Here is a 24,907-nt window from a genome sequence, read left to right on the forward strand (position 1 = left end):
AAGAAAAAAAGGCGGTTGTGTCATTGCAATTAACATTAAAAAAAAACAAACAAAAAAAAAAAACATACCACCATAACAAGAAGAGCACAAACATGAAGACAATACATCAAGGCAGTGTTTCTATTGCATGTTGGATTGCTGTTGTTTTTGCTGCTGTGTCAAAGTGAAAAGTGAACTGTCAAAATGAGTAGTGAGATGGAGGTGGGACATTCAAGGAAGTAGCAAAAGCATTCACATATAACAGCCACTCATGAGAACCTGGTAAATTCTCACATGGCAAGAAAACAACATATAAAAAAGAATAGATCGTTCACCAAACTCGGCGTCATTTCAAACAGAAATGTTGGAGACATGTGTGTCGGGATAAGACTCAAATCCATCAGTCTATCAACATTCTTACAACTCAAGATTTCAGAATATCAACAGAAGTGCAAAATTGTACACTGATGTGGTACCACTGACAAAGTGAGTGGGAAATGGTGTAAAGCATGCCTCACTGAAAATGAGAAATGGTTAACCTATAAACTTCTCTCATTCCCAGCAGCCATCAGACACATCAACAAAAAGCACCACAGGAGTGGACTGCAGAATGACCAGTGTTGTGCAGAAAACAAGACCTAAGATTTGCAGCACATGTACCAGCTATCAGCAGAGTAAGCAAAACACACACACACACACACACACCATCAAAAAAGCCTTGAAAATCTTAACTATTGCACATTACATAAATTGAAGCAGTCTCTTTTCTTTAAGAATCTAATCTTAAATCATCCTTGAGTTTGTAAAAATCCTTGCTTTCTTTTCATCCATTTTATGATCCAAAGTTTAGTATAGTATAAGGAAATGAATTATCCAAAAAAAAAAAGGAATCTGTGTGAATTTTTTCAAATTCATTATGTCTACCTCTTAAACAGAATTAAAACACACAAACACACACAGAGACAAGTGAGAATTGAAAACAACGACACCGACATGACCCGGAAATGATCCACTAACAAAACAATATCATAAATCAGGCCACCGTCTGTTCCATAAAAATGACATATGTCGAAACTGAACAACCGAAAAAAGGTCATCAGAGACCTGTTAGTCAAACATGTCTTTGGCTTGTGTTACAATGTACAATATCTGGAATGAATGGGGGTCATGAAAGAAGGCGGAGATAAGTTAGTTAGTTAGTAGTGAAAGACTCCACACCCACCAGTCCATATTCTCTTTTGATACACTTTATCATGTCGTGCCATCTCTTGTTTCCAAGGCAAGAACCGACAACCCACACAAAAAAATCATCTTCCCACACAGTGTATCTTTCCCTTTCTGTCAAACACAGGAATGGGGTGTACATCTTTTTCAAGTGTTATGAGACAAGGTTCTGTACAATGAATAGTATCGAGGACAGTGAAGGATCAGATACTGGTCAGTAACAACAACACAGGTGAGGTGGTGGGGGGGGGGGGGGGGGGGGGGGGTAAACTCCTATCTCCCGTCGAAACCACCACAGTGTGTTTCCACTCCTGCCCAAAGACAGCCACCACTGACATTTCTCTTGTCAAGTGAAACTCCATATAATTTTTTGTTTGACAAGTGTATAAAATACAAGCAAGGAATAACATTCATTCCTCTGTCAAGTAAAAACTCTATAAAACGTCTTCAACAAAGTGAAAAAACACAAGCAAAACATAAGACATTCAGGCAAAAAAAAAAAAAATCTCTCTCTCAAAATCTGTCATTTAATCCGTATTATGCACCTATTTCTACAGGCATGCATTCTAGACATTCCATTCTAGACATTCCTCAAACACAGTGTTCTGATGGACTACCATCAAACATTGTGGAAACGGAGATACAGGAATGATGATGAATCATGAGCAGGTAACAGACTTTCACAGCTTTTTCAGAAAGAAAAACCCAACCTGATTTAAATGAATGATGTATCTATAGATAACATAGTGAAGAAAAAAAAAAACCCACCAGATTTAAATGCATGCTGTATATTTGGATGACATTGTAAAATATTCTTACAGCTCTTCTGAGTGCACTGCATTGATGTATCTTTTGTCAACTTTGTGAATACTCAAATCATTGACCCTCCTCTCTACCTTGTAGTCATATCTTTTGACTGCAGTGTGGGTCTTCTCAAGGCTCCTATCACACATTGCACTACATCTTTAGTCAATACTGTAAACATTCTTATGACATTCTGAGCTCTGTTGTTGGTCTATAGTTCAGGCCTTTTCGTTGTCTTGCATTTCTCTCTTGGACATATCTTTTGCCTATGGTGTGAACATTCCTCAGCATTTTTGAAAGCATTGTATACTGACATCTCTTTTCTTTTTCTGTTACTGAACATATCTTTTCATCTAAGGTGTGAATACTCTTCAGTCCCTCTGTCCATAAAGAGACAGAATCATGTAAAATCAAATTTTAAAGACAAAAAAAATTTTCTTTTTAAATGGGGGAAGGGTGGGGTGTAGAAGGGCAGGAAGATGTGTAACAGTGTGCGTATCGGTAAATGCTGAAGCTGGCTGAAGCAAAAAATGAATTGTACCTGATCTTTTATGACATGTATATAAAGCAAGTACTGTACAATTCAGTGCAACAAAGCAAAAACATAAATATCACATTGCAAATTAAGAGGGGGAAAAAAAAACAACAACCTTGCCTTCATGAACCCACAAACTAGCAATAATAAATAATACATGAAGTTGAAGCATGCAGAATCACAATTAGCAAACCTGAAAAAAAAAAAAAAGTTTTAATCAGGACTTAAAAAGGAGGAGTGTATGAAAAACAGAGGAGTCTGTGGTCCAGAATAATTCCACACACAAAAACAGGCAACATATCTTCAATACGTAAGTGCTCTGAACTTCAAGAAGAAATAATTCAGAATTAAAAAAAAAAAATCAAAATGCTTTCTTTGATTAATTCAAGAACATGTACATTATATCTTAAACAGCAAACAACATTTCTAAAAACACTTCATTTAACTCTAGACAATATGATCTATTATGAAACAACTTCCTTCAATTTATTCAAAAACCTTTTTCTAAACTTTCACTCTACGTCATACTTAGGTGAGGGGGAAAATGGCAAATTTGTTTGAAACAAGGCAAAACCCAGACTTGTCCTTCAAACTCTTTCTATGCACACACACACCATTCACCCCTCCATCTCCCACCCTCCGAAGTTAAACAAAATCAACAAATGTCATATCCCAATATCATCTTTCTTTTCTTACTTTCTTCTTTTTCTTTTAAAAAGAAACTGTCACTCTCTGTTATGAAAATAAACAAGCATATAAATGAATAAATGATACAACAGATACCCTGTGATTCGTTTTAAAAATGATCGTCAAAAAAAAAAAAAAAGAGTTGTACAATCATACACAAAATTGACCAACAGAATCAGAATCAACCCAAAATTTGGTCATTCCATGTCTTCTCAGCCTATTTGCTATTATCTGTTCAGTGAGACATTTTTGTGATTCCCCCACCCAACTCCACGCCCCGCACTGTTAAGTGGGTCAGTGTGTATGGTTGAGTGTGATTAGTCATTTTTGGGTGTGGTTGTGTGTGAATAGGTGATCGCCTGAGCACTGAGTCTGAATCTACTCAGAGAAATGCCATTCATTATCATTAAAAATTGTTTTAATAAAAGGTGCCTTCTGACTTGTTTTCTGGTGTAGTCTCACACTAGAGAAGTTGGTGATGGTGAAAATTCTCTTTGAGGAATATACATCTTTACTGATGGTGAAGAACATACCGTTTGGTGGGGTGGTGGCCTAGTGGTAATGCGAGAAGTAATAGAAAGTAAGTGTCCATGGGTTCAAGTACCACATACTGGACAGGATTTTTACTACACCCTCCAACAGGCCTTGGATGGTGGTCTGGGTGCTATTCTTTCAGATGGGATAATAATAATAAACTGAGGTCCTGTCCGCAGCAAGTACTTAGTGCATGTAAAAGAACCTATAACAACAAAGGGGATGTCCCTGAAAAAAATCTGTAAAAAAAAAACAACACTTTGATAGTAAAACAAATATAATTACAAACTGAACTGGAAAAGGGAGTGTAGAACAAATTTCATGAAGAGAAATCTGTTGTGACAACAAAAACAAAAAAAAACAGAAATCAATGCAAATACAATGACGATGGTTCACCAAAACTGAAACTTTTCCAACTCACAACAAATCTAAATGTCATCAGTATACATTTCCTTGACACAGTTTGACTTCACCTTCTCTCTATGATATCAATCCAGCAGTCAAGAGTTTTAACTCTCTATGTCATGCTGACCCAAATCATTCCTTCACCCCCCAACCACACAAGCACCTTTCATCCACAATCTTTTCTTTAAACAGAGAAAAAACAAGGACAACAACAAAAAAACAATGATTAATTGTAACATACTTCCTCCTTCCTTCACTACACTTTCATCTGCAGGCCCATCCATTCACAGCTCACCCACAAAGAAAACGTTCTTCCTTTTTCATATGGGACATTTAAAGCAGAAACAAAAAGTAGTAAAAAGGTAACAACAGCCAAAACAAAATGCAGGTTGGTGCGCCTTCTCTTCCACCACACCTTACACCCAGTTTTGTATTTTTTTTGCTGCCAAATATTCAAAGAACACAAAACATGAATACATCACATACATTACTTTTTTCTTCTTCAAATAAAAATAAGTTATCAGCTTCTTTTTTTTTCTTTTTGTTATTCTTCTTCTTCCATTTCATTTCCTTTGCTCTCCTAACATTGAGAATTACTGATGGACTTGAATACAATGGGTAGGAAGTTAATATGTCTTCTTTTTTTAATCAATGTGATGAGTTAATACTTTCTCTTTTTCACACGATAACATGCATAAAATAGAACACACACACATGCACGCACACACACACACACACACACACACACACACACACACACAACCTCCCTATTATTTTGAGGGCATATCAATATTGTTCCTACACAACCCTCACACATGTCAGCCACAGTTGATTCCTGCAGGTTTTCAATGAAAACAAAAGCTCAAATCTAGAGGGAATTTAGCCCCCTGACTGCTGCAGACAAGCATGCTCATCAGTGGACTGTCACCTCATTGAGATAAGACAAAGCTTACAGCTCAGGATATAAGTCACCACTTTCCATTTGGACTTGATCCTCTTGGGGGCTGCAACCGCTTTTGCTTGGCAAAAACTATCATCGAAAAGTACACAAAAAGTTTAACTGCACTTCAAGCTCATGGCACACTAACTCTGATTCCATTTCATCACTGTTCAGCAGTCAAGGGACTTAACTTTAGGATAAAGCCAGCCAGTTATCCATAATTTTCAAGAGCACAGAAAACCCCCTTTCTGTCAAATGTTTATCAACAAACATACAGACACTATAATTAATCCAACAGATAATCTTCTACCTTCATGTGAAGAAAACCAAAGACAAAAAAGAAGATTTTTCAATCCAACAATATTCCCTTTCAAATACAATCTCTTGTGGTAGAATCTTTTTTCATTTATCAATCATTTATTTTCAAAACAACTCCTGGAGGTTGAGTACCCACCATTGATTATCTTCACTGAAACAGCAGACAAACGACAACAAACTGTTAAGAACAAAAACACTCTTTGAAATTATACATGTATGCAAAAAGCTACACTGTTTCTTCCAAATAAAACTTTTATGCAAAGTAAAAAAAATGTTAATACCTTTCTCACTTTTAACATACACACACACACAAAGGGAAAAAACCCAACAACAAAAAACCAAATTAACACAAGAGAATGGTGAAGTGAAAACGACAGGTACAAAATGAACCACAGACACAAGTGACCATACAACACAAGCATCACAGCACAGTGCAGAGGTGACGGCGTTTCTTATTGTCTTGTTTTAGCAATGGTCTTTCCTCTGCTTGAAATTTCCTGGAAATAAAAGAACAGAACTGATAAACGAATGAGTGAATCTTTATTTTCCAAAGGCGGAGATATTAACACCTTGGCTGATTTACATATCTGCCATTAGAAACACACACACACACACACACATACACACACACAAGATGTTTTATAATGACATACTCTTGTACAGAGAGCATAAAAACAGGACTAAATTAAGTTTTATGTTTGTTGTGATGCAATCTTTTTTGTCACATTTAGCCTATTTAAGTTCATCTGTTTGTGTTAGCATGTAATGTCTGATTGAATCAGCTTACTGATTTCAGATAAAAAATATAAAAAAACACTCAGAGCATGAAAATATATTTTTAAAAACGAACCAACCACACAAACAAAAGTCTCTCTCTCTCTCTCTCTCACACACACACACACACACACATCTTTAAAACGATTATTGTGTCACTGTTTTCACGAACGTCACTTTAATTATCACAATTGTCGGCGCTGTCATCATCCCCCCACCTCTCTCTTCTCTTTCTCTCCCATTTTTCTCTTAGATTTGTGCTGGGAAAAGCCAAGAAACCACCCCTGATGAGAAAGGAAATAATTTTAATTAAAAATAAGGGGGACTTAAATGCTTTCTCACATACTATGAGAAAAACGTAGGGGTGACCCGCCCCCCCACTTTCTAGCAAATGAAAGTGTGGCAAGGGAAAGACCCAGTTTTCTCACAATCCCACGTCTTTCGAAATGTGTGAGAAAGGGTGAGATTGCAAGAAAGCATGGGCTAACATGGGGCTGGGAGTGTTCAAGAGAGAGACAGAAAAAGAGAAAAAGAGCTCTAAACAAAGAATGAAGAAGGAAGAGGGAGACATAAGTTAAATCCAAGAGCAAAAATAAAGAAATAAAAAAATTAATACATAAAAAAACTCATTTCGCATGACCCCATCAAACAACTTACCGAACAATCCGAACAAGTTCGTAAAAGGCTGCGTCCACATTTGTTCTGTTCTTGGCGCTGGCTTCAATGTACCGGATCTTCAGACTCTTGGCCAGCTCCTGCCCTTCCAACGACTGAACCTGCCAACAAAAATATTGTACTGTACTGCACCGCACTATCTTCTGTAAAACAATATTTGCAAGAGATTCTTCTTATTCTTCTGCACTTGTGGGCTGAAACTCCCATATGAGTTTTTATGTGTATGAGCTTTTTCCCCCCACCTTTTGCAAGAAGTGATAAGAGAGAGAGAGAACGAACAACACAAACAAACGAACAAATTTTACGAGGGTAAAGAAGTAAGCACAATGTGCTTTTTACATCCAGCCTTCTGGGCAAGAAGAAAAAAAGAAAAAGAAAAAAAAGAAAAGAAAAAGTGAGAGTCAAATTCACAACAGCAACATCAAAATTACATAAGCATGTACAAACATAAGTATAGATATTAATGTACAATATAATAATGCTATCAATAAATAACAGGAACAATAGGGACGAGGTGTGGTGGAGAACAGAAGGAAGAAGACACCAGAGGAAGAGTAAAGGAAGTAGGGAAGGCTGACCGAACAGACAGGTATAGTGAGAGACTGACAGAAGAGACAGACATAGTGAGACTGAAGGGGAGGAGAGAGGCATGTATATACTGACAATCAATACATGTTTATCGTTTATTACAGATATGCATCACATAATCGCATGTTTTTCAATACATGAGCACAATGTGTATTTTTTAAAGAGAGGGATGCTTTTGACGGTGTTTACGTTAAGACGATAATATTTTCATTCCATAAACAGCAATCTGAATAAGACAGACTAGATTTAAAAAGATCTAATAATAATAATAATAATAATGGTATTAATATAGCGCTGAATCTTGTGCATAGACAAATCTAAGCGCTTTCGCACCAGTCATTCTCACGCACACATAACTCTAAAACTGGAGAAACTAAATACAAGGAAGAGGCAGCGAAGGGAGGCTATTTTGGGAAGAGGTGAGTTTTAAGGCCAGACTTGAAAGAGCTGAGTGTGGAGACTTGACGAAGCGAAAGAGGAAGTTCATTCCAATTGCAAGGTCCAGAGACAGAGAAAGAATGGCGGCCAACAGTCGAGAGTTTGAATCTGGGTATGCGTAAATGGAGTGGATCCGAAGCTGATCGTAGTGAGCGAGATGGAGTGTAGAGGTGAAGGCAGCCACAGAGATAGGAAGGGGCTGATTTGTGAATACATTTGTAGCACAGAGTGCTGATCTTGTACTTTATTTGGTGTGAGACAGGGAGCCAGCGGAGATGTTGCAAAAGAGGAGTGATGTGCTCAGATCTTTTCTTTCTGAGGACGAGTCGGGCAGCAGAGTTTTGTATGTGCTGAAGGGACTGAATGGATGAAGCAGGCAAACCAGACAATAGAGAGTTACAGTAGTCAAGGCGAGAGAGAATGAGAGAAATGACAAGTCTAGATGTTGCGTCAATGGACAGATATTTCCGGATGGAACTGATGCGCCGCAGTTGACAGTAGCAGGATTGACATGTCTGATTGATAAAGTTTTGCACGGACAGTGTGTTGTCAAGGACAACACCGAGGTTCCTGACTGAACTGGAAAGAGGGATGGATGTACTGCCAAGTTTGATTGCGTCAGTTGTAATGGAAGAGAGTTTTTGTTTAGTTCCTATGATCATTGCTTCAGTTTTGTCCGCGTTCAATTGTAACTTTATTATTTAGAGTCATCCAATTTTGAATATCCAGGAAGCAGTTAGATGTTTCTTGCAAGAGCGACGACAGTTTTTCAGGTGTATCACTCTTCTGGGGTTGAGTGTCATCAGCATAAGAATGATGACTGACATTATGGCGGTTGATAATTTCAGCGAGAGGAGCAGTGTACAGTGTGAAGAGCACTGGGCCTAAAACAGATCCCTGTGGGACTCCATGTTCAATTTTAACTGGTTGAGACTGGAAATTATCAACAATGACAGACTGGAATCAATCAGTGAGATAAGATTTGAACCAGTTTAGAACAGTGCCATTGATACCAAATGTAAAATGAAGACGGGAAAGAAGGATTGAATGGTCTATCGTGTCAAAAGTGGCACCATAACTATGAACATGATGTTACGTGTTCGTTACAAATTTATTCTCTAGTAAGGCGGGGAAGGGGGGGGGGGGGAGGGAGTGGGGAGGGTGGAGGGGGAGGGGCAATCCAGACATGATTTTAAACATAAAGAGAGAGACAGACAGTGATAACAAAAATGATTACAAATTTCTTTTATGCGGGAAGTGGAATATGCTTGCATGCTTTTTTACATCCAGCTCTCAGGGCAGAAAGGAAAAAATAAATTCGAAATAATCAAAGAAAAATTATAAATTACAAAGAGAGAGAAAGAAAGAGAGAGACAGAGAGTGAACAAGAGAGAGAGCAGGAATGTTTTCAGCTATTTTATCAAATGATTACATATACAATATAGACTCAAATCAGATGCTATCTTTTTTGTGCCCCAGACTGATGACTTTTCTGGAGATGAAATTTAATGGACATCTGCTTAAAATACAAATGAATAAAGTTTAACTTTATACCTGGTTTACCTAAACTTAGTATTAATCACTGGCAAGGTCAGGCTACCTTTATGAATCAAGGCAGACAAGATCCAATACGTATGTAACTACTTTTAGTCTACAAACTCATAGATATATTTTGACAGTTCCAAGTGCATCATTTTCAGTCCATGGAATATGAATCAAAAATCAAACAGTGAAATACGTACATGTCACGTAACTGCCAAATCTCTCACATACATGCATGCATTTATATATGCAGACACAAACACATTCATACATACACACACTATCTGACTCTCTCACCCCCACCCAGACAAGCTCACTCACTCTCTTACAAAAATACTGCCCACACACAGTGATTATATATTAACTTTGCTAAAACACACAATCAGGTTAACACGGTGAACAAGTACTTACTTCCTATCCTTTTGTGGTCAGGAATGTTAAGTTTCCTCTTCATAATCTCAGCCAAACCACACATGTATAACACTCATACATCTGTTTCCTTTTATCCATTGTCTCTTCTACACATATTGGATACACATATCCATCTTTCCTTTTTACCACTGGCCATCATAAAGTTCTGACCATCACTGAGCAAACTCATTGGGACTGCCTTCACCTCTACATCCCATCTCACTCTACAATCTGCTTCAGATCCACTCTATTTCTTACATTCCTAGATTCAAACTTTCCACAGTCGGTCGCGGCTCTTTTCCCATCTCTGGACCTTGCACTTGGAATCAGCTCCCTCTTTCGTTTTGTCAAAGCTCTGCACTCAGCTCCTTCAGTCTGGTGTTAAAACCTGCCCCCCCCCCCCAAAAAAAAAATAGAGCCCTCTTCTCCAATTATATTCCTGATCTACAGTTTCTCAAACTTTCCACATCCATGTATTTTCTAAGTTTTATCTTACATCCCTCTAAATCTGATCTGTGCATGTGTGTGAAAAACTGGTGTGAAACAGCTTCGTCCCTGAAAAAGATTCAGTGCTATAACTTTTTTTTGGTTTAAATCTTAATACAAACAAAAATTATTATAACAGCTAAACTGAGAACAGGTCAGGTTTCTTTTCAACTCACCATCCTCTGTGACACTAAATCAGATTTGTTGGCCACAAGCAGCATTGGGAATTCATCTCGATCCTTCACCCGCAGAATCTGTTTGTGGAACTTGAAGATTTCTTCGTAACTGAAAGGCAGAATGACAAACATTACTGAGATCTATCCACCTTAAATTTCACACACACACACACTCAAACACACACACACACACACACACACAGGGGGGGGGGGGGGGGAGGAAAGCAAGGAAGCTGAGCTGGAGTAATAATGATTATTTAATTATCAACAGTGTAGTCAAAGTTTAAATCAAACTTCAATTTCTTGACCAATCACAGCAACAACTGGAAAATTCTAAACACTTATCCGATATATAACAATAATAATGAGGTGAATCTATATAGCACCTGATCTCTTAACAGGCTCTGGGTACTTCAGAAAAACAGGTAAGCACGCACACATGCATGCACGCATGCACGCACACACAAACACACACACACATGCACACACACGCATGATTGTTAACTGAGTCAACATTCTATAGCAGAGGTGATAAAAAAACATAACCACATTCTCTCATCAATAAGTTTATCTCTCTTCTGTCTCTCACTCATGCCTCTTCATGAGGCACCATCGTTTGCTCTCACACCTTCCCACAACAAGTACACACACACACATATACATATGGAAGCATACACACACACATACGCACACACACACACGCACACATGCATGTGCACACACACACACACACACACACATGCAAACATACATAATAAAACACATATAATATATATATAAAGCAAGGAAGTGGAATTAAGATTAATAAATTATCAACACATTATCACTTTTGTGGACAGGCATTAAGTGTGGAGAGACAATAAATGAAATTTAACACACATGCGCACACACACACACACACACACACCCCTACCTGGATCTGTCAGTGACAGAGTACACCAGCAGGAACCCCTCCCCTGACCGCATGTACTGTTCCCTCATGGCACTGAACTCCTCCTGACCTGCCGTGTCCAGGACTGGAAACACAGCAGCACATGAACTTTAATAAACATCAAAGATAAACACATCAAGACAAGGCAAGGCAAGGCAAGATGAGACGAGACGAGACGAGACATGAAAAGACAAGACAAGACAGGACGAGATGAGACAAGACAAGACATGTTTATTTTAGGAAACCGGTGGGGGTCGGGGGACACATGAAAATGTTACATACTTCATGTAACAAATACAAATATGAATTGGTATTGTGCTTTTGGGATTTTCAAGATGCTCCCCTCTGGTTGACAGTACAGAAGTATAAGGACGAAAACCAATCGCTTCGCCAACAGCTTTTTCCCGAAAGAGGCCAATGCCCTGTCTCTCGAACAAATCCAGTATAACTAGAATTGTGCAATCAACAACCATCTACCTGAAGATCCAGTCATCAGCCCCATCCACATGTAATATGCAGCTTCTGTTCAAACATGTGTGTGGGTGTGTTTGTCTGTGTGTGTGTGAGAGAGAGAGAGAGAGAGAGAGTGTGTGTACATGTGTGTGCGGGTGAGTGTGTGCAGCGTGTGCATATGTGAGTATGCACAAGTTCTTATACTGATATGCACTAGTATATATCCTAATTTCTACTGTATTTGTGTTTGTGTATGATTTTCGATTTATGTTCATACCTTGTTGTGTACTATCCCCCCCCAATATTCCTTGTGACCCCAGTACACTTGGTAATTAAGACATATTCCAATAACTTTTTTTTCTTTTTCTTTTTTCTTTTTTTTTAATACAATGGCCACACCAACTGTTTGGTTTCACTTTAAGACATACATTTTTTAGGAAAAAAAAAAAGAACAACAACCCCATCAACAGGAATGTCAACAGAGGTGTACATCAACATACACCCACTGATCCAGGCTGAAGCTCATTAACAATAAAACAGTGGAAACAAACACGATAATGAAGACAACCTTAACACTAACAGGAATGTTAACAAATTAAACACAGTAATGAAGACAACACCAACAGGAATGTCGACTGAATTAATCAACTGCCTTGGCTAAGTGGTCAGTGTTGTGGACTGATTACTGGGGAGGTGGGGGAGGGGGAGGTAGGGGGAGTGGGGGGGGGGGGGGAGAAAGGGGCATGGGTTTGATCCCCATCAGAGATGAGTTTTTTCAGCCCCTGACTGGCTCCCACCCAGAGCCAAGCGTGCGATAGGCTGATAGGCTGATACAGAAAGACAGGTTATCTCTCTCTCCCTCTTACTGTGCATATATATATATATATATATATATATATATAGAGAGAGAGAGAGAGAGAGAGAGAGAGAGAGAGATACATATAATATAAAAAGATATAGATATATACATATAGAAGGGAAGAGATGAAGGAAAATGGTTGACTCAAACAATGACACACAGACAAAAATAGTGACCAAGAGAGAAAGTGAGACACAGACTGACAGAGAGAGAGAGGGGGGGGGGGAGTGTGTGTATGTGTGTGTGTATGTGTGAGAGAGAGAGAGACAGAGACAGAGAGAGTGAATGTTTAATGCATTTGGCCATGCATACACATAAATTATACATCAGGAGTTGGGGGAAGGCCAAGGGTTTATAAGCAATAAACGGAAGGTCACAAGAGTCAAAAAAAGAAAAAAAAAAAAGAAGAAAAAAAAAAAGAAAGAGCAGGAAAATAGAACAAAGAGAGAGGAAGAAGAGGAGAAAGAAAGAGAGAGAGAGAGACTGAGAAAGAGATGGAAAGAGAGAGAAAAAGAGACAGAGAGAAAGAGAGACCGGGGAGAGTGTGTGTGTGAGTGAGTGAGAGAGAGAGAGAGAGAAAGATGGAAAGAGACAGGGAGAAAAAGAGAGAGAAAGATGGAGAGAGTGAGAGACAAACAGATAGAAAGAGAGACAGGGGGAGACACACACACACACACACACACACACACACACAGTACACCATTTTTTCTTTACAGTATCAGTTTTGGTCCAAGGTGAAGCTATAATCAAAGCTACGATAGACACTGTCAACAACAGACAAGTTTATATGTGCACACATCTTCTGGGTATGGACAGAGCAAGAGAGCAAGCTAGAGACCAAACAAATGAACAAACATACATTTTTTGGGGGGGAGAGGGGGGAAGGGGGTGGGGAAGGAACAAGTACAAATAGTTTGTTTCTGTCCTTTCCCTCATAAAAAGGGGAAATATTTATAACAAACATGGAGCAACAACAAAAAAAACCCAACCCCCAAAAAAAAACCAACCCTTACATTCAATCAAAGAGAGACAGACCAACAAAAAGAGAAAGAGCAACAGAGAGAAAGACAGACCGACAGAGAAAAAGAGACAGACTGACAGACAGAGAGAGAGAGAGACCAACAGAAAGTGAGAGAAAGACCGACAGAGAGAGAAAGGCAGACAGGCAAACTGAAAGAGAGAGATAGGAAGGGTAGACAGAGAGAGAAAGACAGAAAGACCAACAGATAGAGAGAGACTAACCAAGAGAGAAAGAAAGACAGACAAACTGACAGAGAGAGGAAGAGAGAGAGAGAGAAAAAGGGTAATCTATATCCAATTCCAAAGATGAGACATTACAGCAACACACCCAATGGGCAGAATGCACACATATTCACAATCTTATGAATATATATATGTAAATCAAGCCTTCTGAACTTGCGCAATCTGCATCAGGACAATGCTTTGAGCATGAATTTTCCATCACATTACTGTTCTTCATCAGCCGCTCAGATGGCTGGGGAGAATGCCAGAATTCAGCAGAACTTGAAAGGAAGGAGGAGGGTGTGGGGAGGTGGGTGGGTGGGGGGTAGGGGTGGGGGACAGACTATCTAGAGAGCCAGTTTGTGTGCACTTTACAAGTGCACTCACTCTCTCTCACTTTCCCTCCCTCCTTCCCCTCTTTCTATGCAACAAGGATACAGGACAGAAAAAATTATAATGGAAATATTAATTAATAATGCACATGATTAGAATGCATCTGTCCTGTTGCAGCCTGTATTTGTAACTGTGTATGCATTCAGAGATGTCCACACGGTTTCATAGTGTGACGTTATGCAACATATCATAAAGTAATGTAATGCAAGATGGTATAATGTGACACAAGTTATAATACAAGAAACTAAAGTATGTAAGCATGCATCAACTGATCAAGTATGTATTATGTGCCTGTCCATTTTTCCATGCATGTAAATTTCTTTTGGCGTCTAAAATTTTTTTTTTTAAATGATTGCAAGTCAATAGTCATAGTTTAATTGAACTTGTGTAAAATCTGATTCTGCCCCCCTCCCCTCCCCCCTCTCCAATTTTGCATGTTAAAAAAACCGAAAAGAAAAAAAAAGAGACAGAATGTTGAACAGAGACTCTCAACTGCGACAGACCCTGACAGACAAGATACATACACACCCCTGCTCTCTAGACTACTTGTGAGGGAATAGTGTGAAGAGGGGTGGGTGTGGTGTATCAGCACACAAGCACGTTATACATAAACATATGAATGCGCATGACTGTATGACTATATGGATTTATCCGAATGCAGTGACGCCTCCTTGAACTACTGAAACTGAAACCGCTGTCCATTTCAATCAACTTTTTGTTGTAAGAAATATCATTTATAATACATATACTTTTTTTTTTAATTGAACAAATCCTGAAGGATGGTAAGGTAATATGTTTTTCTTCCTCCTGCTTTCATACTATGCAAAAACAAAAACAAAAATTATCATGTGTACGTGTGCGTGTGTGTTTGTGTAAATGCATGTGTCAGAGCATATGTGTGTACCACTAATGTGTGTAAATATGTAAGTGTGCATGCATGTGAGGTTGCTTTTTTTTGTGTGTGGTTTTTTGTTGCTTTGTGTGTGTGTGTGTGTGTGTGTGTGTGTGTGTGTGTGTGTGTGTGTGTGTGTGGTGTGTCTAGGATGTATACACGATCAATGATTGTGCATATGTGTGCAGGGGTATTAAAGTGTATGCTTGCTAGCATAAAAGTATTGAAACATGTTTCTAAATGTCTGACAGTGTTCTGTGCTCTTCATTATATGTGCACATGTATGCTTATTCATGTTATCCAGACCAAGAAATTGAAGGTATGACCATCATTTTCACAAACAAATAACCACCCATTTTCTCAGTTTATATAGTGTATTAAATTCTTCTTCATTTTTTTTTTTTTTTTCAAACCAAAAAACTTTTAAATCCATAATGATTTAAACATGTCAACCTTTTCTGTAAGCCCTTATGAAACTTACAAAAGAGTTGCTCATATATGTTATACATATCATATTCAAATAAAGCATGATCGTCTTTTCAGCACAGGCTACCAGTGCACACTGACACTCCCTCTGTGATACTTAACTCCTTCCTTCCTTCCCACTTCCGACACACAAAGAGCACTCAGTTATATGATTAAGACTTTTTTCCCCCACCAAGAAAAAGATCCTGTACTTGTCATCATTCAGTGAAACAATTGAAGACCAGAGTACGATACAACCAGGATATGTTGACTTGATGCAGAAATATTTCCTGGCAATTTTTTTCTTTTGTTTTCTTGCTGATGTGAGCACCTGCATGCGTGCAGGCATGCACACTAACTCACACACACGCACACATGCTCACACTAACAATGATAAAAACAAAAACTTGTATGTACCGATACCTTATGAATCATGCAAGTCTACATATACTTGTGACGTAGTGTGAACATTCGCCAGAGACAACACACACAAAATTCATTTTGAATTCATTGAAATAAAATCACTCCCCTCTCCCTCTTTTAAACTTAAAACAAATTGTGATCCAGACTTTGTCTTCAAAACACATCAATGGACAAAGTTAAACAAACAAACAAAAACCCTGACTGCTACTAGTTCATTATCACAGGTACACATGCATTTGAATTATGGACATAGAGACACCCCTCTTTCTGTAGTCATTCATTCTTTCTCTTCCACACACTTCTCACAGTTACACTCAGTTCATGAACCAGGCAAGCCAGTTTTCTCCATTACTGGTTTAAACAAAGCACTTTTTATCATTCTTTTATCATCAGCTTTATGTTTTGCGTTTTGTTACAAAGCTTACCCACACCATAAACTGGCCTTCAGTTCAGCTGCCCAGTTGATGATCTAACAATACCACAAATTAGCACACACACACACACACACACACACACACACACACACACACACACACACACACCACTTATTCAATCACACTATAGTATCTAGACAAACTCAAACACGCCACACAAACTCATAGAAACACACAACACAAACACACACACTACAAACCCCCTCCTCACTCCACATACATTATATACACCTCTCTCTCTCTCTCTCTCTCTCTCTCTCTCTCATTCATTGACAAACACACACACACACAAACTTGGACACTGAACATGAAGAAACAGCTAAGTCCTTCCACTGCCATGACTCTGAGGCATCCACATGCCCCCACACACTCCCCCCTCCTCCCCCTCCTGGCCTTGCACCACATGTTTTGCAGTAAGTGCCCTTCACACACACACACACACACACACACACACACACACACACACACACACACACAAACACACACACAGAGCCAAGCATTCTTTCACTCCTAGAAACCATGCTGCCTGCCAAACCAGCTCAACCAATCCTCTGAGTAAGCTTGGGGGGAAAAAAAAGTAAAAAAAGAAACTTGTCTGCACACAACATGATCAACATCCTGATCCAATGTACTGAACAAAATTCCAACTTCATAACATCACAAAAATATTTTTCTAAATATTTTTCTAAGCATATAATTATAAGCGTAAAATTCCAGCCTCTAGAACTCAGCACCTACTTGTTGCAAGTTTGTGATTCACTTCAAAGGCTCAACAAATCAGAAGAAGAAAGACTTCAAAGGTTCAAACACAAGACTCAGATGTGTCTCGTGCTGTTTGCTGGGGAGACTTTCTATCACACACACGCACACCAAAAAAAAAAAAAAAAAAGAATAAATGAAAATAGATTATAAAAGAAAAGTAAAGCAAAGGCTTCAATTTACCTCAAGCTAAAATTCACATAAACAACCGATCAACACCATCCCACTAAAAACACTCAACTGATCTCTACATAAAGCTCTATGACATATCACTGCCATCCACTATCAGCAGTCAACAGTCTGAAACAGCTAACACTAACAGCCACAAGCTAGCTTTAAATCTAATTCATTATGTTAAAATAAATAAATAAATAAATAAAAAAGGCCAACAATTTTTTTTCTTCTTTTTTGAGCTGTTTGAACTAGAAACAGGCTACTTTCCTGTTGCTGCACAAACGTTTAGTCAACACACACACACACACGCACACACACACACACACACACACACACAAGAATGCTAAACTGGACAACTATCTTTTTATGTTAAAGCAGAAGGAACGAAAGGCTAACTTCCAAAGTAGTCTGTGATGTCAAAGGAAAGCCCAGTTAGTTTTTCTCTTTTCCTGTCAACTCCTTTAGATTGGCCTTTAGTGTGTGAGTCAGTGGGAAAAAGAGAATGGGAGAGGGTGGAAACAGAGGAAGGGAGGTGAGAAAGAACAAGAGGGAAGAAGGGACAGCAAGAAAGACAGGAGTGTTGAGTGCATGGTATGCTGAATGTGTGTGTGTGTGTGTGTGTGTGTGTGTGTGTGTGTGTGTGTGTATGACTGTGTGTGTGTGATGCAATGTAGATGTTTGTGTATACATGTGTATACATATATGCTCCCAGTCCAGAGAGCGCACAAAAGCAACCAGATCTGCAACAACAACAAAAAATAATTAGATAAATAAAAACTAATAAACAAATGAAAAGAACATTCTATTGACAAGTATTCACATAATTATTTACCAGCCACTACAATAAAAATGGTTACAGCACTGAACTAACAACTGGGAGGTTGTATAGCATAGCCTTCAGACCAAGGCTATAGACCTTCTTAAAACAAGATTTACAGGCCTATTATTCACTTCTTACTCTTTCCACATTCTTCCTAGTCTTAGTATCACTTATAAATATACAATTTGTGTGGGCCTTCACAGAACCACATTCCTTCAAGCAACCACTGAAACGATCTCCCAGTTCAGGTCAACAGGTGAAGCCGCTTATCGGCGAGATGTTGACACAACAGCTTTCAGAACCTAGGATCCGCCACGCCAACACCAGACAGACAAGTTTCTGTGTCACTGTGACACTAAGTTACTGACTAAAAATATGTATCTCACGTTACTGTCAACCTAACTAAACAGAGCCCAGCAACAACAATAAAAGTACTGAAATGGGAAAGCTAGTTTTTAATCAGGATTTACTTTCAAGAGGCAATTACATATAATGACACACACACACCAACACACACACACCAACACACAAAAATATATATAATGAGAGAGAGAGAGAGAGAGAGAGAGAGAGCATCATAAAAAAAAATAAATGATCTACTACCAGCACTAGTGTGTAGTTCTGATTTTCAGCATTATGCTGACCTGCTGTTCGTGAGATTTTTGTACGTACAGTTTGTAAAATTGTTTTCTAAAACACACATGCATGATATTACGCATGAAGCAGAATCTGCTAAAATTATTCCCTGATATCATTTATCAGCTTCATCTCAGAGTCGTTTAAACCAAGGAGTGGAAGTTAAAAGGCCCATTTCTTTACACCGTCACTCCTTAGTTTAACCCTTTGACTGCTGTTGATGAGTATGTTCATCAGTGAAGGCGGTTATCTCACTGTGATAAAAATTAAGAGTCAGGATGTCAGTCAACAATCTATATAATTGGACTTTCTGTCTTGGGATTGCATTACTGTTGTTCAGAGCTCTACATCGATCACACCACTTTAAAATACACAGGAATTAGTTTCTACTCTTCACTTCCTTGCTAGAAGTGAAGGGGTTAAGCTAGCTGGAAAGAATCTCGGATGGAGATGGTATTTGGTGAGAATTTCAGGAACATTGACTCTGTAGGTGATCAGTGTATCTTTTCCCTTTTATTCAAGACGGTCAAGAAACATGCTCAAGACTATCTGTTTTTCTGATGCATGATCTTGTTTTGATGCTCAACAAATCCATAACTATATCAATCGCACTAAGAGCTTTTGTGAATATAGTTATAAACCCAGCTCCAACCCAATACCTTTATCAGTCTGTCAGATCCAGCCTTTTCTTCTTCTTCTTCTTGTTTCTTGTGTGTGTAAGACTGAGACTGAGAGCATGAGAGAGAGAGAGAGTGAAAGAGAGACAGCATTAGTTATTTCGTGAGAGAGAGAAAGAGAGAGACTGACAGATAGACAGCAACAGAGACACAGAGATAAAGAGAGTGATAGAAAGACTCAAGTAAAATTCTTTATTTATAAGAGTAATAAAATACAAAGAACATGCTTTTTTTTTTTTACATTCAGCCATCACCCCAAAGAAGAAATAAAGAAAAGAAGGTAAATGTAAACTGAAGGAAAAAATCATGACTCACTGAAAACTCATTCATCACACATCATTTGAGTGAGCAAATGAGAGAGAGAGAGAGAGAGAGAGAGAGAGAGTGTGTGTGTGTGTGTGTGTGTGTGTGTGTGTGTGTGTGTGTGTGTGTGCATGTATATGTGCGCATAAGTGTGTGCAAATATGTACACATACACCTCTTGTATGTATGCACGTGCCCACATGTGAGTGTGTTATGTGTATTAACGAGCTCATGTAAGTGTACACACACGTGTTTGTGTGTTCACTTGTATACATGTCCATGTATGCTTCTTTGTCTGTGTGTTTGCATCATCTATCATATATGATTAAAACTCCAAAACACACACACAATATCTGTACAGGAGTGATAAAGTAAAGATGTATTCCTTCACTTACTGTCAAGCCGAGCCACAACATCGTCTATAACACACTGCTTGGTGTAGGAATCTTCAATTGTTGGATCATAGTCCGTCACAAAGTAGGACTGAAACAAAAAACAAAAAAAAATGACTGTCAGCAGAAGGTAACGCAAACTGTGTAATGTTTGTATTCATACTGATAACAATACCAATAATAATAATCATACATAAAAAAGCGAACACCGACACATGCTCACATATCCAGACTACCCTCCATCTTATTCCTTCAGGTCATCCCTCTCCTCACCCTTCCACCCACCATAGCTCCTGTCTCTTAACACACACACACACACACACACACACACACACGCACACACAGTGATATACACACATACAGACACAGAGACACACATACACCCAATTCAGATCAGACACTTTCAGGTTGGGCATTTTATTGTCAGCTTGGGCAGCCACAGCTGATAAAAATGATCTACAATTATTATGGAGAAGTCCAATGCTTTATACACTTGGCATCATGCTTGTTAGCCATTTTGCCTGAGATTCTAGTACTAAAAGTACCTTGCGTTTATACATGCCAAACAAAAGAGAAAAAAGAAAAGATGGGAGGGAGGGGATGGTGGTGGACAGGGTTCACACAAACATCCTGGCATGATGAACTAAGATCTCTATCCCTTCCCTCTTATTTTTCTCACCCTCACACCTCCAGGCAGAGTGAAATATGATCCTATGGCCCATATGTTCCCTGAACAAGTGCTCATTCCAAACTGCAGTGCTAAGAGGACATATGAGAACTGTGCACAAATGCTACATCTGTACAAGCACCAAACCGACAGCCTCCTCAAGCATACGTCACAACTCATGCATACAGACAACTAACTCTTTATGTTATGTACACACATGTTCTCCAGAAATGTTGGCTGGGAGTGGTGACTGCATTCATCAATTTCATGTTAATTTTCTTAAAGTTGTTCTCTTTATACAGTTCATGTACTGTCAGCAAACCTACTCAAATGATCTATTTATTTCTACTGACCTTAATCTGCATACTGCTTTTTTTTTTTTTTTAAGTACAAAGCATCACATCGGCGAAACAGAGAAACAATGAGAAAAAGACAGACCTAGAGAGGCCCTTTACAAACAGTAAGCAAAAGTATGAGACAAAAAGACTGAGACGATGGGGGACAAAATGAGATATAGGCAGCTAGAGTCTGAATCACAGGGTGAGAACTAGATAAAAGTCTGAATCACTATCAGTTTCAGTACTCACAAAATCTCTCACATTAATTAAAAATCTAATAATACTATTCATGTATTTTTCATAATGTTGAATAAGTTAATACTATCTATATGGCAAATCATATTTTGTCTGCTACGCTGTTGTGGAAAAAAATCTCAAGTCTTGACATTACCATTTATTTCTAATCACACCACTGAATCTAGTTTCAGAGCTTTTCTTTTTGTTATTTTCCATCTTGTGTGTGTGTGTGTGTGCGCGCGCGCGTGCATAAAAGCCGAGTGGTTAACGTGCTGGACTTTCAATCTGAGGGTCCCAGGTTTGAATCTCGGTATGGCACCTGGTGGGTAAAGGGAGGAGATTTTTCCGATCCCCAAGGTCAATGTATGTGCAGACCTGCTAGTGCCTGAACCCCCTTTGTGTGTATATGTACACAGAAGATCAAATACACATGTTAAAGATCCTGTAATCCATGTCAGCGTTTGGTGGGTTGCGGAAACAAGAACGTACCTAGCATGCACACCCCTGAAAATGGAGTATGGCTGCCTATATGGTGGGGTGAATAAACAAAACAGTCATACACATAAAATGTTAAACTGTATCTGTGTCTGAGTGTGTATGTATACATGCCTCAAATCTGATTGAAATTTGACACAGGAAATGAATGATGAGCACCCAATGGCAGCTGTCAATCGACTCTACCCAGGTAGGCAGCCTGTTGTGCAAAAGACCCTGTGTTTGTAAAGCGCAAAGAGCTTGGTCTCTGACCGCAGATAGGCACTATATAAGTATCCATATCATTCATTCATTCATAAAACAAACTCTTCAAATTGTAGTCCGTGCTAAAGTTTCCATAAAAAGCAGACTTTTCTAGTCCAGGAAATTTATGATGTTCCTATTTTTTGAAGACTGTTCCAGCCTCTAATGACTCTGTCAATGTAGGAACCTTAAAAATAACAGTGAAAACTTCTTGGCTACAACTCGTATGTTCACTCACATACTATTATACTATACATGTGGGCCTTTTCATGATATGATTTTTAACCCCTTGTTATAGCATTAACTTATACAGTGATACACCATGCAGCTATAGTGTTTTCTGGGGTCTCATGCATGTCATTGTCCGTAATTTCACTGCTGTAACAATGTTACTGTTAAGTGAAACAGAGATCTAGAAAATGCAAAATGGGTAACTCAAAATCTGCTTTTCTGGGTAACCAAAAATACAGAATAAAAAAAAAAGCTCTTTATAAAGTCCAGGGGAAAGTGTAATAAGAAAACAAAAACCAGATAAATGGACTGACAAAACAAAAAGTGAGGAAGAATCAGGCAATGAAATCGGAAAATGAAAAGAGAAAAAAAACAGCAAACAAAACTTTGTTCAAAAAGAAAGAAAAGCAGAGCTCTATAGCAAAGAGGAAACAAGTGCTTTCAGTTTTAGATGACAAATAAATATTCTTTACTTGAATAAAATTTTACATAGACTGAACAAGACATGGTAGAACTGGCCTTTTTAACATTATTTCAACCTCTCAACCTTCAAACAATATTTTGCTTTCTCTTTGATTTTAAGAACGGGTGAGCCCCCAAAATGTGAAATGGCCCTTTGTGGCCATCTGAGCTAAAAACAACATGATCTGATCTGATTTTCAGAAAATTAAGTCCTCACAAATCTTTCTGAAGGTGCAGATATTTTCTAAAAGCGCTTCCAGTATCAATAACATGTTTTCCCTTTGTCTCTCACCCACTCATAAACAATTTGGACATGTTACTTGGCTGAAGTTAGTTGAAAGGCTCTTTTAGGATGTAAACCAATAAGATTAAGAGAGACCTCATATGAAGTGAGGGCTCTCATTTTAACTGGCCTCAAACCTAAGGACTCCAGCTAAGTGTATAACACCTGGCATAAAGACAATAGAAACAATAGTAAAGTTGCTAACATCAAATGACACCTATCACTACATCATGGAAATACCAAGAAAACAGCCTGAGTGTCTCCTTTAGAGTTCTAAGATAGCACACATTTGATTTATCTAAAATTAAATATAATGTTAGATGACATGACACTGACTAAAAGAGGAACATGTTGGTGATTGTTAACTTGTCATATAATATGTTGTTATAATAATTTAATAAACATCAATATATGGGTCACTGAAATCATTCCTATTTATTTCACATTCATCTGGATCTGAGTTTATGTTATTTTTTAGAAATCCATAAAAAGAAACCAGTAATAATATCCCTTGATCATAAGATAATAATAATAATAATAATAATAATACATAGTTCTTCTATGGTGAGATATCCAGCACCAATGCTGCTCAAAGCGCCTTACATCATCCAGTTGACTAAGAACATGCCTCAAAAAACACATCAACCGCTATCTGACAATGGAAAACATCCAGTGTGTTCATATGAATGAAAAAGCACACTTATCATGATTGATAAAATTAATGGGTTCTTTTGTTTTTTTATCACACCATGTAAAATAATTAAATATATGGTCATATCTGGTACACTTATCAGGTATCTTTTGATCTATCATTTGTGAGTTTCAGTTTCAGTGGCTCAAGGAGGCGTCAGTGCGTTCGGACAAATCCATATACGCTACACCACATCTGCCAAGCAGATGCCTGACCAGCAGCGTAACCCAACGCGCTTAGTCAGGCCTATCATTTGTGAGACTTTGCTTTATTACAGTTTGTGACTTAAAAGTATACATACTGAGGTAACACTGGTTTGACTGGGGCATTGACACTAATATCTCATTGTAATGTCTACGACTGAGGCGCTGTAGGGTGTGTGTGAAGGAGGGAGGGGGGCGTGGGCACAACACTAAACAGAAAGTGAAATAAAACTCATCTCCGAATCTGCACCTTTCTATAACTATCTGATCTCAAAGCGACGAAGCCTGAGTGCACTACGGCACAGAACAAACATCATTCACGAGACATCGAGTTCAATAGCAAAATTTGTTTCGTTTTCCGCGAAGATCCCTTCACGGCTTCACAGAAGCCCAAGTCAGTGATCATCTGAAAATCATGAATTTTATGAGCGTCTGCAACAAAAATGAGTGCTCTGTGTCATTTTTATTCGATAAACACTCACCTGAATGAACTGGATCGTTAAGGCACTTTTCCCAACACCTCCCCCACCAACAACTACCAATTTGTAACTTTGGCTGTAGCTCCCGGCATCGTTGTTGCGGGACATTGTGCACCCACACCACTGTCTGCTTTCTCGACTCTCTTTCATGAGAAGCAAAATGGCGAGATGCGAAACTAAAACAGCATCAAATTGAAATTAATGAAGTT

The 24,907-nt window shown here is 38.5% G+C and overlaps 1 protein-coding gene across 1 annotated transcript; it reads right to left on the reverse strand.

The window, feature by feature from the left end:
- On the reverse strand, nt 1-24,833 carry LOC143298344 (ras-related protein R-Ras2-like). The gene is made up of 6 exons (XM_076611217.1): nt 24,702-24,833; nt 20,373-20,460; nt 11,430-11,532; nt 10,517-10,625; nt 6,858-6,976; nt 1-5,923 (listed from the first exon to the last, which is right to left on the reverse strand). Exons 1-6 carry the CDS (start codon nt 24,804-24,806, stop codon nt 5,848-5,850), a joined length of 600 nt encoding a protein of 199 aa, XP_076467332.1. The 5' UTR covers nt 24,807-24,833; the 3' UTR covers nt 1-5,847.
- Between the last annotated feature and the right edge of the window lie 74 nt (nt 24,834-24,907).

Source organism: Babylonia areolata, chromosome 23 (assembly GCF_041734735.1).
Source record: "Babylonia areolata isolate BAREFJ2019XMU chromosome 23, ASM4173473v1, whole genome shotgun sequence".
Lineage (NCBI taxonomy): Eukaryota > Metazoa > Mollusca > Gastropoda > Neogastropoda > Buccinidae > Babylonia > Babylonia areolata.

Bases quoted from the DNA above. Each gene is read 5' to 3' on its own strand.
- LOC143298344 (XM_076611217.1), bottom strand. From the start codon at position 24,806: ATGTCCCGCAACAACGATGCCGGGAGCTACAGCCAAAGTTACAAATTG. The intron at 6,977-10,516 runs GTGAGTTGAAAA...TTTTGTTGGCAG, and splicing joins ATTTAGTGTCACAGAGGATG to GTTCAGTCGTTGGAAGGGCA. The intron at 5,924-6,857 runs GTAAGTTGTTTG...TTTTATTTCCAG, and splicing joins GAACTTGTTCGGATTGTTCG to GAAATTTCAAGCAGAGGAAA.